The sequence below is a fragment of the Clarias gariepinus genome, chromosome 12 (genome assembly GCF_024256425.1).
Source record: "Clarias gariepinus isolate MV-2021 ecotype Netherlands chromosome 12, CGAR_prim_01v2, whole genome shotgun sequence".
In the NCBI taxonomy this organism is placed as follows: Eukaryota; Metazoa; Chordata; class Actinopteri; order Siluriformes; family Clariidae; genus Clarias; species Clarias gariepinus.
This window is the reverse complement of record NC_071111.1, coordinates 13,458,387-13,472,964: the sequence shown is the minus strand read 5'-3', so window position 1 is coordinate 13,472,964 and position 14,578 is coordinate 13,458,387. Positions and strand designations below refer to the sequence as shown.

The window sequence follows — 14,578 nt, the reverse complement described above, 5'->3', positions numbered from 1 at the left end:
GACAGTTTTAACAGTCGGCATTTAAGTGGCACCGAAATGAGGCACGAAATTCGCGTTGTTTCGGTCCAGTACATACCGGTTATATCGGTACTTTGGTACCCAACCAAAAAGGGTCATGGTCCATGGCACTTTAGTAAAATTAAGAGCAACATCATTGACTAGTAACTGGCAATGGCTCAGACTAAAAAAATGTTTAGGGAAAAACATTGATAAAAAGTAATTTTTTACTGAATATTCAATTAGTAATACATTCATGAAGCAACACATTTGACAAAAATGTTAAAAATATTGCCAAATTCATTTTTAAATCTGAAATATATGCTATAATTAAATGTATATACTCTAATTTCAGAAATAAACGTCTTTAAACATACGCAGTCCTATTTAATATTCAAACTCAACTATACAGACCTCCAACCCTTCTCCACAAACTCAATTAGGAGATCAAGGATCAAAGCTACCAACAAAATTATTCTACTGGTAATAAGGTCTGTATCGACTCTGGTCTGGGTGATGAGGTACAGGCATCTGTCCCTGTGGAGGAGGACCCTGCATTCTGGGTGGGGGAGGACCTCTGGGAGCAGGCCACATCCCAGGACTGAGGCCTCCAGGTTGGTTGAATGGTGGGCTGAGGGTACCTTTATCTTCAGAGAACTGAGGAGTGTAATGGTGGGGTGGTGGGGCATTTACTGGTCCCCCATGTTGAGGAGGAGGACCAGGTGGAGGATGGTTCATGTATGGTGGGAGCTGACTCATGAGATGCCCAGGAGGAGGGGTGATAGGAGGAGGAACTGAGGATAAAGGTGGAGGAGGTGCTTGACTGAAGACCTGTGGTGGATGCTGCATTGGATGAGTGAGTGGAGGTGGAGGCCCATAACGCTGCTGAGGTGGAGCCATCATGTGGTGTGGGTGTGAGACCACAGGCTGCCCTGGATAGTCTCCTGGGTGGTGATGTGGCGGGGCATTTATAGGCTCACGGGAAGCAGAGCTTGCTGAATCATCCTGGATAGGGACGGTGATGAGGTTGCTGTGCTTCCTTGTGGTCACCGTAGTAATACGGAACGTCTCTTGAGCGAGAGAGCGAGGAGGCCCCATGTCAGATGTAGGAGTCTGGACAGGGAGGGGACGGAGGTCATCATGAGAGGCAGGAGATGGCTGAGAGTATGGGTCATGAGTGGCATGTGGTAAAGGGGGAGGAATAAGCACATGGGGTTTAGGCATGTGTGTAGGAGGCACACGGAAACGCTCTGAAACTTCAGAGCTGGGAAGGTGGTGAGAGTCAGAGCGGCCTGCTGAAGTCTTGCTCGCCCTCATGTGGCGGTGGTTAATATGGGCCTGCAAGTCTCTCTGTGACAGATAGGTGCGTTTACAACCCTGAACGATGCTGCACATGAAGAGAGAACCCCGTTGACACTGCTCAATCCGCTGAACAGGGTCGTTACAGCTGTACTGATTCAAACTGAAAAGATAAAGAAGATGAAACCTAGATAAAAGTGCCTATCTATGGTTGCCAAATTATGCTAAGGATATAATGTGTGTACTAAAATATTTTCCAGACTTACCCTGGGCACATTTTATCACCTTTCCTTTCATGCAGTAATGCACATTCGTAACAGAAAACATGTTTACATGGAATCTATAGGAGAAAAAAAAAAAGAGAGTCCATAATGATGACTCCACCAAAAAGATACTACTGGAAATGTTTAATTATACACAAAGCTTACCATGCGTCCATAAGTTTTAATAGGGAGACCACACTTGTCACATATATGGACAGGAGTTTCATCTTTTTCTCCAATGAGATTAAGCTGGAAAATAAGCAAAATGATCACTAAAAGTTATTATTTTTTTTATTCTAGAATGCTGCTAACGAAGGGGTTACAAAAGAGTATTAATGCATATAGAAACAGACATAGTTCTTAAACCTTATAATCCCAAAACAGTGGCTGGGGGTACCGCCGCTGACCAGCATAAGCATCTCCGGCCTTTACCCCAAAGTCAGACCTCTCCTCCTGCTTGTAGGCAAAGCTTTCTGTTAAAAGAAATGCAGTGTAGTCATTACAATGTCAGACACTTTGCACAAAATGAACTGCATTAGATAATAAATAGACACATGTATTGGAGCTAAAGAGCTGAATAAGGAAACCCTTACTTCTAGCCTGTTTAGGGAGAAGTTTGATGGGTATCCTCCTTCTTACATCAGGACCTCCTAATGCCCCCTCTGTTCCTTGCATGTCACTGTCTGTGTAATAGAAATGGGTGGCTTTAATATCACGTTCAAATTTAGAAGATTTGTACATTACAGGCTGAATTACTTTGCATTTCATATCAACACTTTGTAAATGACCTACATGGATAGCAGTTGAAGTTACTGTGCATTTATAAACTATTTTAATTAGTTAAAAAAAGAAAAGTGCTAATTGAATGGCTTGCACATTAATTTTTGGAATTTACACAATTTTCATCTAATATTTATTTTGCTAATAAACATACAGAATGTAACATTTTAAAGTCAGATCTGTCATACATTAGTGCAATGTCATTAGACATTCAGTTTTTGTTGTGTTCTTTTGCTTCTTTTTTTATTTGAAACAAAAATTTAAACCTGTATGTTATCAATTCATATCCAAGTGTTTGCAGGTTCTAACATACGAGAGGTTTACCCGCGTCTCCGTGCACATATAGTATTACCTCACAGTATGACATAGGAGTTATGACTACGCTGCTTACTGTTACATCGTTGAGGAACGCATGTAACACGCCTGTGACAGAACTGCCTGTGCAAACACCCAAGACAAATAGACAGATAAAACTACAGCGGCAATTTCCATGGGGTGTCAGCACAGGACAATAATTTCTCACAGTAATAATAAAATACAGTATCAACTGTAGGTCACAGTGTGGGTCTGACCTATCACTGATAGGTCAATACAAATATAGTAATGTGTTTCGGGAAGATACTTTTCTTTAAAATTTTATGAAAATAAATCAGGCATGCATATTTGTGCCTTGTACATGTAAACACAATGGAGAGAGCTAAGTTAGTGTATTATTATGATCTGGGTCACAAAATCTGACGAAACGAAAGAGGGCGTGGTTTATAAAGCGCTCATGAGGTGCAGTACTGAGGCCACGACCAAACACGTCTGTAACGTTAAATAGCTAATAAGCTAACAACGAGTAAGACGCTAATATAGAAGTATAAACAGTAGCAATTTTTGCTTGCGCCAATATTTAATGATATCATACACCATACATTTACTACACACACACACACATATATATATATATATATAAATCTTAAGCAGCTATACCATACCATCTGTATCTGCTAACCTAGCAAATGCTAATGCTAACCTTAAGGCCGAATCATCCACTGTAAAATAAAATAATAATAAAAAAAAACTTCCACAATAACCGTGAATGTGTTATATTTTCCTCAGACGCGCACACTCTTTTTTTTTATTATTAAAACAAATCCTGGATGTCCATAGTTAGTCCCGTGATGCTAGCGTAAATTATTAGAATCACACTGAGCAAAAGAAAACATGCAAAATGAGAAGTTCCCTCCTTACCAATGGCATCCATAGCTGTGTCAATCCGAAGCTCTTTCCTGCTTCCGGTTTGATCATTTCAACGCAAAAGTCCCTCGCGTCTGTGACCTCACCAACAGGGGGCAGAAGTGCACTCACACCAGCACCAACATGGACGCCGCAGCGGAAGGAGCGAGAGCAGTGTTTACGTGTGAATTCTGTGAGTTATCCTGTCCTTACAGCTTCTACGGCAGAAAACCACCGAATACCCAAGGCATCGGGTAAGTACAATGTTAGCACTACCTCACAATCTCGTTTGCGTAATATGGCAAATAAACTAACGTTACTCAAAGCTGTCTAATCCATTATCTGGCTCGCACGTGACTCTGACATCCAGAGCATTTTAATTCAGGGTTACTGCTGAAACAAAATGCAATAAACCACGAAGAACTTAAAGGTGGGTTCATGTAAATAAATGAAATAAAGTGCAGTTACTTACTGTTCTGTTGTTTATTTGGTAGCTATATTAAACCTAACCATTTAAGAAGTTTAAAATAATATACTCATATAAGTCCTGCCATTGTCTCTGTCATCACCCATTCTTAAATATCACTTTAATAAGCATGCTATCCAGATCTAGGTGAATTCAGGGCAAGTCCAGAAACACTGGATATCCTCCTTAATGTGAGTCCAGTCCAGTACTACTTTCACACAGTCATTTAGGCAGTACGCCTACTGTTTATGCATGTCTTTGGACTCAAGCTCCATGCAGCAGTGGCTTATCAGATATTATCTGGATGGTTAAACGTTTGGACACAAGTTTAGAGAATTTTTTCTTTCACTCTAGAATACTTAAGTTTTTCAAAACTATATATAAAATATGGTATTAGGTAATTAAGCAACAACAACAGTCAGGTGTTATTTTAATATACGAAGGTCAGCTTTCCTGGAATAGTTCTTGCAAGAAAAATATTGTCATGTGCATTTGCAAAACCCATCAAGCACCAATAACTGGCTCTCATAAAGACCATTTCAGAAAAACAAGACCAAAACGTACCTCTCCTGCAGAGGAGAGGTTCATTTAAACTTACCATCTTAAATAAAAAAATAAAAAAACACACACACACAAATTTAAAGCACCTTGTATTAGAGGCGTTATGAAGCTTTACAGAAGGCGTGTTCAAACTTTTGACTGGTAGTGTATATCTGTCTGTTTGAGTGGTTGGATATATCAGGTGCAACAAAAATTAAACATGTTTTATATTAATGTTACAAGATCACCATAATCTTAAATTTAGAATGACATTAAAACAAACTAACGAACTAACATTAAATAAATTTAAATGAAATACTCATTATTATAATATTATTATATAATATTATATTATATTATATATAAGCCACAGAGAGCCGCAGCAGAGAAGCCACAACTTGCCGACCCCTGTACAGGCCAAATCTAAATCTTTTTTGGTCATATATATTTATATATATTTCACAGCCCAAAAAAATAAATACATAAAAATAATTAACACAAGATATAAGTACAAATAAAGCAAATTAACCTGCACTTTACCATTAAAAAAAAGTAAAAAATAAATCCAGACAGATAAGTGTTTCCTTTTGCATCTAAAGTAAGCTCCCCTCTCCCCCTTCTCGTCTTACACAGTTCTCTGTTCTCACAGAAATCTCTCTTTAATGACATTTGATTGAGCAACACACACGGAATCACTGCTGTAAAAATAAGTAAAAACAAAAAAAACGCTTTACTCGCAGTTCAAGGTTTCACTGTATACAAAAATACACCTTCAGCAGCAATGGTCATCTCTGTAGAATTTACATTACATTGGAGGTAATGTAGCTGGATGCAGTTCAGGTGGCTTTAAAAAATGAAAAAAAAAAAAATAGCAATTGTACTGCGTATAGTGATGACAATATTAATACAATTATTATTTAATAACTAGTCCTGATTTATGAATAACAATGTTGTTGGTCCTTCGGCTGCTCTTGTCAAGAGGATCCCACAGTAAACCTTCTGATCCACACAAATCTTGGCACAGGTTTTACACCGGATGCCCTTCCTGATGAAACCCTCCCATTATATCCGGGCTTGGGACTGGCTTTGCATCCAGTGGCTTTGAATCAAACCGAGCCTTCCACACAACAGGTGAAAAACCTACCACCTAGCCACCAATGCCATTTGTTATGAATCTTCATCATCATCATCATCATCAACAACAAAAAAACTACTACAATAGGAAGTAAAATAATTTAAAATAATTTAAAATAATATAAAAAAATAATATGCAAGTGTCTATTGGAACCAGGTGTAAAATTACCTATAGTACCTTGTTGGTGAACCATGTAGTTGTACAGTTATGGTATTGTAGCTCATATATTCCTGTTCATAATTATTACCTGACACCTCACAGTCTGAATTTTGGGCCCTAGGCAAGGTATTGCAGCGAGCCTTTCCGTCCAAATCATCATCATTATTTTATAAAAAAAAAAGAAATACGTTTGTTAGCCCTCCGGGGCTGCCTACTGTCATAGGGCACCATGCAGTTGCGTGCCTTGCCTGTTGACAAGCAGCCTATGGCTAAGTGCACATACAGTTGTGCACCTGTGCAACAGATGGACTGCAATCATTTTATACCTACAAAAAGCACCTAATGTAATGCACATGAGGGTGGCTGCAAAACAGACGTAAAAATTAAATGCACAACTCCTTGTATATGTTTGTTTCCCTTCCTAATTGTTTGTTTACACCCCTTTTTCTTCAGGCTTTTGGAAGACTGCTATGGCATGCGTGATCCCTTCTCTCCAGACAAGGAAAAATTCCTTATATTGGGCTCCAATTGCAGTTTGTGTAACAAGACAGTTTGTGTTGGCACGGTATGCTTTTCGCACATTTTTCATTGATATGTGTACTGAATGTGTTCTATACGTCTGTTCTAATTGTATTGCATAATGAGGATTTATAATAATTACTGCAATTTTAAGATTTGTTGCAAATAAAACTCAACTTAATAACATTGACTCAGAAAGGCACTTTAATGTTTTTCCATATGTGTATATTTTCCTCAGGACTGCAGCATCTTCTACACTAAACGATTCTGCTTACGTTGTGTAAGGGAAAACTTGGAGCAGTTTCCAGAACAGATTCAAACAGAAATATCAAAGAAAAAAACAGCTCAGAAAAGTTAACATCGAGCAGACACTCGAATATGCTTGGGACAGAAGACGTTTTGGACATTTTTGTCAAAGCTGCTGAAAAGGGAATCATTATTGCCCGAATTGTAACCCTACATTTCCATTGAAGATGCCCCAGGGACTTACAGTATGCTTGAGCAGCATTTAGAACACACTTGAAATTCATATATTACTTCTGTGGACATTTGGATGTACAAGGAACAAAAGGAATGAGGATTGGCAGTGCAAGAAACATGGAATTACAAGCACTGAGACTATGGGAATATAAAGTGGAGGATGCTTTAAAACCAACCATTACTAAGAGACTGCTGTCAAATAACCTGTATACTGTATATAGTATTAAAATTGATATTTAAAATTGTTTCGTATGTATTTTGTTCCGTTTAAAGTAAAATTGAATTGTGTGCCTCAAGAATTATATATGGTAATAATTATATAATGTTAAATTTCATAATGAGAAATTCAAGTAGTACAATACATTACAAAATACAATATACTGTAGGAATACAGTGCAGATGAGTTACGGCTGAGGTTCAGCTTTGGGACGTTAGCAATCAACAAACTGCCTATCACGATGGCATTAATGGAGCTATTAGCATGGAACTGGAAGCTTTGAAAGCTGAGATCTGTTTACACATAGCGTACAGAGAAAAGTGAGCTTAATCCACACAAAGGACTATATTGTGACTTAAATATTAAGTCAATTGTGGTGGATTCCCCCCCACCCCACAATTTAAGTCAAATTTTAATAAAGAGGAATAAGACGAGCCACAGGGTAAAACAAGATGAACAAATGTGAGACCTTAGAGCTAATGAGCTTCATATTGATGTACTGTTTTGCCATTCTTGGTGACAGTTTAATTATTTGATCTAATAAACAGAGTAAGTTGTCAGGATTGACCACCCAGTATATTGATCACCCAGTAAATTGCAAGGTTTCATTTCTAGTGTCTTTTTGGAACGTTAAAGAATGAAATAGTGCACATACACCAGCAGAGATATTTCTTCGTCAATGCTATGTTTTGTCCACTAGTTGTCAGTAGAAGCATTTCTGTTAACTTTCTGGTGCTTGACCTCACTTTGCAGCAGTGAGGTGGAGACGACGAATACAGAAGAAAAAAAAAACTATTTACAGAATCCAAAGAAAAGAAAATGGTGACAACATATAAAAATTTCTGCAAACAAAGGCATGTATATAGAATTGAGGCTGTACAGATTTATTTCTTGTTTACAGCTTCACTTGTGAAGGACTTTTGGTTTCATGATAATGTCTGATAGCACCTCTCACAAAAAGACACATCATCAGCTTTGGATGAGCCAACAAGGCCCTATAGTTCATGGCCTTATGAACCATAATTACACAAAATTTAATTTATCAAACAGACACCGTTTAGACATATGTATTTGACAGTAACCTCACACAAACTAGTGGTGTACTTTTTACACTTTTAAATTTGTAAAAAAAAATGAGGTTGTTTTTTTCTGTAATTTTATCATTATAGTGTATTTTCTTTTTTTATTATTATTTGAATTGAAAAAATATTATTATTACTACTGTACATAATGTAATCAAACACACAAAAACACAACCTCCATAACAAAAATAAATAAATGAATGAAGCATATTGTACAGATACAAACACATTTTAACATTGTGACCTTCTGAAATAAGTTTAGGTAAAAAAAAAGCACTGAAGGACAACTGATAGGACTCAGCGATCCGAATTGCTTCTGATAGTGACAAAGTCTGACCATGATAAGCTCACTGCCAACTATGACCTCAGATCTGGCACAAATAAAAAGATTTAACACACTGAAAAAGCACAGTAAGTTAAAGAATAGTACTCTTGACTTTAAGAGTTAACATAATAATACAATATTCAAAGGTAGTGCTATACTAATACACCATACTTAAATAAAAATATTGTGGTGTACTGGAAAAATGTGCGGTCCCAAAAAGACTAAAAATAAATTTGAATAACAAATGTTTTTCATTATAATTATAGGCTTATCAGATATAATTCTAAATGTATTAAATAATTCGGGACAAATTAAATTAACTAGGTTTCACAAACATGAATAAATATTTAAAATAATAATAATAATAATTATTATTATTATTATTAATATTATTAATAATAATAATAATAATAATAATAATAAATTACCATGTAAGTAATTTGCACTACACTTGTAAAATGTGAGGTATGTCTTTCTCTCTCTGTAAAATATAGTTTGAATTTTACATTATATCTTGAAGAACAGGGTATGCATATTTGTTAACCATCTTACATGTAATATTACAAAGTCATTTGGGACCGTTTTTGTTTTTATTCTTATTTAAAAAAAAAAATAAAAAAAAAAATTAAGAAACGTCCATGGCAGTGTAACACATGGTATTACTTTTTATTTAAAAAGATGTGAAATATGTTAGACCACTAAATTGTGAAAACAGTGCTGAGTATCAGTGATACTATGACACATGCCCTATTGTTAATTGCAAGGAGATGAGTAATATTTAGAAACTGAGGCGAGTGGGTTTGCGTGATGAATATTATGATCTGCAATATTGTTTTAGAGTGTGCTCAGCTTGAGTTGACTTTGTTTACAATCTTCCATTTTATATCAGCCGTTTGGAGGTTGTTTTTTCTATCACCAATGCCATATTGTTTGGGGTTGTGTAAACTACTGTACTGTGTGCATTATGCTGTGTTTATCATGCGGAGTGCGTGGCACTGTGATACAGGGTTCGTACGTTTCGCACGCAGTTTTATGGCGATGAACGTCCGGAGCGGATAACTCCTGAGTGTGCGCTGCACTCGCTTCACTCCAGCGTCGACTTCTTGTTCAGAAATGGGCGGTGCCGTGTTGTTAAAGAGCCCTCGCCATTAGCTCTCTCCTCCTCAGTTGCTTTGACTTACAATCGCCATATTGGTGGCTCGGATGACTTGGTGTTTTTTTTCTTTAGGGATTACTACGAGACAGGAGTGACTTCTCCAGACCTCTGCACACTTTCATGCGATTGAATGTTACTTCTGCAACACTGACTGCATTGCTATTTTTGCGAATTGGGTTGGTTTGTTTGTTTGGCATGCCTGCTCTGGTGCTTGTTTTTTTTTTTTTTTTTGTCTGATCGGTTTTTACTCCAGGAATAATTGCGCGTTTGTGATCTGAACTGTAATCTCGACAGCAGCCAATTTTGTTTGTTTTCGTGCCGAGGTTCATGTGGCAAAATGTCGGACGTGCGTCTTTCTAATGGAAGTCCGCCGCTGGAGCGCGTGGACGCGAGACCGGAGGGACATACCAAGCCGTCGGTGTGCAAGAACCTGTTCGGCTCGCCGGACGCGGATGAAGTCAGACGAACGTATCTGGACGAGTTGCATGAGTCGGAAGAAGCGTACAAGGAAAAGTACAACTTCGACTTTGCGAATGACACGCCGCTCGAGCCGGGCAGATACGAGTGGGTGTCGGTGGACGCCAGAGACGCGCCCGAGGTTTACAGCAGGCCGCCGCGTGCCACCAAACGCCTGGATCTAAACGGGAGGCAGTCGGACTGCGAACAAACGCCGAGCACGGCGATGAAAAGACCTTCCACGGAGGACCCGGGTAAATGCAGCAGGATCTAGCGGTGCTCGGCTTCTCAGATTGTAATCCTGATTTTTCCCTACACATTGTCGCTTAACGGCGCACGCGATATCCTCAACATCTGGCTGAGTTGTTTTGACGTTTCGACGCTCATGCAGCCTTTTGTTTCAAGACCAACCATTACGTTTGTGTGCAATGCCTGCGTGATATGTTTTGCTACAGCTTTTTCTATTTCCTGTAATCATTTGTTGCATTAGACATGTGCATACGTGCACTAGGAAGTATCTTTTTTAACGGAAATTTTTAATAAAACGCACACAAAAAAAAACTGTGCATCTGAAGATGATAGCTAGTGGCGCACATACAATCGTCTAACCTCGTCTTCCCTTTCAGACTCCGATTCTGCACAGCAGCGTAAAAGGGTGAATCATGGCGAGGAAGACAGCAGTCAAGACAGAGCAGAGCAGACCCCCAGAAAATCAGATGCCAGCACGTAAAACATCAAAACCTGCAGGCAAAGGTGGGTTTCATCAGATTAAGAAACAGCAACATATGCAAAAACATACTACTTTACTATTGTTACTTTTGCATTGGGGAAAACATCACAGTTAGAATTTAAAGGTGGTCAAACACGTGCACGTGGAAGGTTCTCGCAGGAAGCCTGTGTTTCATTGCAAAAGTGCCTTTAGTGTTGTAAACAAACGCCTTTGGACCGCAGTACTACAGTGTAGTAACACGTCATCGACACTCTCGTGTGTGTGTGTCTGTGTGTGTGTGCCTGTGTATGTGCGCGCGCAACACGTACATCCATACATTCATTGATTTGTCTTTTGTTAGCTTGGTCCTAGATGAACTTTTTTGAAAAAGACATTTACGACAGGCTTGCAAAGCTTGAGTGAAATCCACAAATAAAAAAAAACAAAAATGCAGTCGTTTTTATACCATGCTGAGTGTGTCTGGTTATGTGCAATGCGTACAAGTTACACATGTGACGAAGAATTGTTTCTGTTTATATTTGTGATTTTATCCTTTTCTTTAGAGCGGTGTTAATTTTGTTATTCTGTTTCCTGCAGAGAGATGAAGAATGTGCATTTCTCCATCAAAGAGCTTTATGAAGTAAACAGGGACAACAGCAAACAAAAAAAAGAGCATTTCCTTTTTTTAAGGATGTGCAAGGCAGTAGAAGCACTGATTTTTATTTTTTTTTACACTAAAGTTTTGGCACTCAAAAATGACATTTGCCTCATAAGCAGACAATGTAGCAGTGTACAAATGGTGTTTCCTTTTTGCTTTTGTCTTTACTACCTATGTATATAATTATATGTAGCATATTAAAATATAACATTATGATGAGAAATATATAGTTTGAATGACTTGAAGAATTGCTGTGCAGTTTTCAAAATAACCCCAAATAACCCTCCCATCCTCCCATAAATAAAAATGATCAGCTTAAATAAGGTGTCAATATTGGCTGGGTTTAAACAGTTACAAATTGGATCATTTTTTCTATTATTCGCAACCTCCTTTAAAAGAGCTTGCTTAAAAAAAGTAGTTTACTGTTGAAAGGGACATGGTGTCAAACCAACTGAGACACCAGTAAATATATATATTTTTATATTGTTGTTACCACAGAAATATGAATGGTACTTAATTATGTGAAGTTGATTAAAAAATAAATAAATCTGACAAAGTCACAACACATTAAGGCAAGGATATTCTTTTTGTCCTAGGGTGTGGTTTTATGGTTTTGACAGTGTTTTGCAGTATTATAATATCCCTGGGTAATTCCACTATCTTTACCCTTAGATTATCTATTGAAATTTGCTAATGAATGACAAAACCTACTGAGTAAATAATAATTTAAAAAGGAAACTGAAATTACCAGCAAATTATCTTCAGTTATTTTTTTTTTATGTATTATTTTTTTCCTGCGTTGCTGTGTAGCAGATCTTTAGATTATATTTTTTTAAACACTGGTTCATTTTTTTCCCCCTCTCTTTATAAATTGTTAAATCCAGTAAACCCAGTACTTTGCCATAACACATGGTATTCATGTTGAACATGATGGTCCACTATCCCCAAATAAAACAGAAACTAGACGTTACACTGCATGTGTAAAATTCTGAAGTGTACCTGTGTATAGTGCTTTGTAAAAACACTGAGAAAATTATACTAACTTATTTATGTTAAGCTTTTTTTTGTTGTTGTTTGACTATCCAAAGTGGCATTTGTGTTTTTTAAACTACTTTTTTTTTTTTTTTTTTTTTTTACTGAAAATTTTATTTAAAATTTTTTTTTTTGAAAGAATTTGTGCAAGGTTGCAAACTGAGCCTATATTACATTTTGATGTGGATTTTTGTATTGCTTGTTTAAAGAGATGATTAATAAAAAAAATGACAAACTCTACATTTGACTCTACTTTGTATCCATAAATATGCATACAGTAACTACATGCACGCTTTTTTTTTTCAACCATACAATTTCATTAATTCAGTAAATACATTTTCCTTTTATTTAAAAAAATGAGTACACAACACTTGCCATTACAATCTGCAGTGTAATATTCCTTTTACTTGAAGACAAATGCAATGTGCATTTTAAAAAATAGATATTGCATAGACACAGCTTATTAAACATTTAATTACCTCAACAATTAAGCTCCAAATCGTTACACTCTTCCCCTAGGGACTAATTTGAGCTTAATATAGTACATATAAGTGTAAGTGTAAGTGCAAGGACGAAGCATAAAAATGGAAGACAAATTGGACACTATCACCGAGTGATGTTGGAATTAATTTGTCGACATTTGATTGTACATGCATCCAGAATAATTAAAGTGTATGGATACCTAAGGATACTTAAGGACATGGAGCCTGTTTATATGACAGTGTAAGTAAATACCGATTTTATGCTGTTATTTCATTAAACTACTTGTTTGTAATTTACCCTTAGCATAATTTCGGCGAACACGTGAGAATGTTTTTCTGCTCGCGCTTATAGGCAGCTTTGAACTTGAAACTAGAGGCAGTTCAACGTCGCATGGAATACAGGAGGTGATTTGGCGCCCTTCGATTAGTAGCTCAGATCTTAAAGGCAAATGCTTCGCATTAAACGCGAGGAAAATGGGTTATCTTCAAAAAAAACTGAGGTGTGGAAAAATAAAAACGAAGTGTTTTCGCGGTGTGCACAGCTTACTCCACGGGCGCCATTAGGAGCGCGCGCAGGAACCTGCCCTCACCCTGCCTGCCTCGATTGAGAAAAACAAGGACACGTCCCGTGAAAAAGAAGAAGGAGGGGGGAAATCGATACGATACTGACATTTGGTTCGGCCAATCAGGCTGGCTTTAAGGAAAGCACACCACTGGCGGCAGCCACTGAGATCGTCTGTGCTGCAGGATTGCCGCAGGAGCGCGCGAGTCGGTACAGGATGTCCTTTCCGCCAAAGCACGGTCCAGAACCGAGCACCATTGGCTAGATTTATGGAGGTTTTTTTTTTTTTTTTTGCTGATGCTTGCAAAACCAGCCGTGGCTGACACACAGAATGAACGCTTAAAGCCCCAGGCAAACTGCAGCTTGACGAAGTAAAAATCTCAGTGCACTGCAAGCGGCAGAAAATGGGAAAAGAGCTTGCACTGACGCCCGTACAGAAGCTGTAAGTCCACACTGAACGCAGGAGGTCGGTTTTAAACACAGTTCGCGCGTCCTAACATCCGTGATAAGACAAGGCGATCGTTAGAAATGCAATTCTCTCGAGAAAAAAAGATACAGCATATACATATGAAGTACTAGCCAAAAGTTTGCATACATCTACTCATTTAAGTTTTTTTCCTCCCTATATAGGCGAACAAGACTGAAAGTATCGAAGGTAGGAAATAACACAAGGAATTATGTCAAATTAAAATGTTTTATACAAGGCCTGGCCAGAGAAGGTGCACACTGATATTTTCTTGGAACGCCTTTAGCTATGGTAATGGACCGATATCGCCGTGACATTGTGTCAACAAAGTGATGCAACGTCAAAACATTTATTTTCCGTTCAGAGTTACATTAATTTTCCCCAAGATCTTGTATTAATGCCTGTAGAGCTGAACAACCCCTTAATTTCTTCCCAGCACATCCCAAACCCTTTTAATAGGGTTAAGGTCTGGACTCTGTGGTGGCCAATTCATGTATGAAAATGATTCCTCATGCTACCAGAACCACATCTCACAACTTGAGCCTGATGAATATTGGCATTGTCTTCCTGGAAT

At 37.8% G+C, this 14,578-nt stretch overlaps 3 protein-coding genes across 7 annotated transcripts; 2 read left to right on the top strand and 1 right to left on the bottom strand.

The window, feature by feature from the left end:
• Nucleotides 1–206: 206 nt before the first annotated feature.
• cbll1 (Cbl proto-oncogene-like 1, E3 ubiquitin protein ligase) lies at nucleotides 207–3,659 on the bottom strand. Of its 5 annotated transcripts, none has more exons than XM_053508860.1 (6): nucleotides 3,576–3,659; nucleotides 2,153–2,242; nucleotides 1,926–2,032; nucleotides 1,725–1,808; nucleotides 1,563–1,636; nucleotides 207–1,459 (listed from the first exon to the last, which is right to left on the bottom strand). In XM_053508860.1, the coding sequence occupies exons 1-6, from the start codon at nucleotides 3,586–3,588 to the stop codon at nucleotides 475–477; spliced, it is 1,353 nt and encodes a 450-aa protein (XP_053364835.1). In that variant the 5' UTR covers nucleotides 3,589–3,659; the 3' UTR covers nucleotides 207–474. The 5 variants fall into 5 exon arrangements, with proteins under 5 accessions (XP_053364835.1, XP_053364837.1, XP_053364838.1 ...); XM_053508862.1 differs by lacking the exon at nucleotides 3,576–3,659 and adding an exon at nucleotides 3,320–3,562; XM_053508863.1 differs by lacking the exon at nucleotides 3,576–3,659 and adding an exon at nucleotides 3,337–3,562.
• A 12-nt stretch (nucleotides 3,660–3,671) lies between these two features.
• On the top strand, nucleotides 3,672–7,103 carry cdpf1 (cysteine rich DPF motif domain containing 1). The gene is made up of 3 exons (XM_053508864.1): nucleotides 3,672–3,814; nucleotides 6,314–6,425; nucleotides 6,618–7,103. The coding sequence occupies exons 1-3, from the start codon at nucleotides 3,705–3,707 to the stop codon at nucleotides 6,735–6,737; spliced, it is 342 nt and encodes a 113-aa protein (XP_053364839.1). The 5' UTR covers nucleotides 3,672–3,704; the 3' UTR covers nucleotides 6,738–7,103.
• Nucleotides 7,104–9,572: 2,469 nt separating this feature from the next.
• On the top strand, nucleotides 9,573–12,715 carry cdkn1ba (cyclin-dependent kinase inhibitor 1Ba). The gene is made up of 3 exons (XM_053509143.1): nucleotides 9,573–10,349; nucleotides 10,722–10,848; nucleotides 11,402–12,715. The coding sequence occupies exons 1-2, from the start codon at nucleotides 9,977–9,979 to the stop codon at nucleotides 10,823–10,825; spliced, it is 477 nt and encodes a 158-aa protein (XP_053365118.1). The 5' UTR covers nucleotides 9,573–9,976; the 3' UTR covers nucleotides 10,826–10,848; nucleotides 11,402–12,715.
• Nucleotides 12,716–14,578: the final 1,863 nt, after the last annotated feature.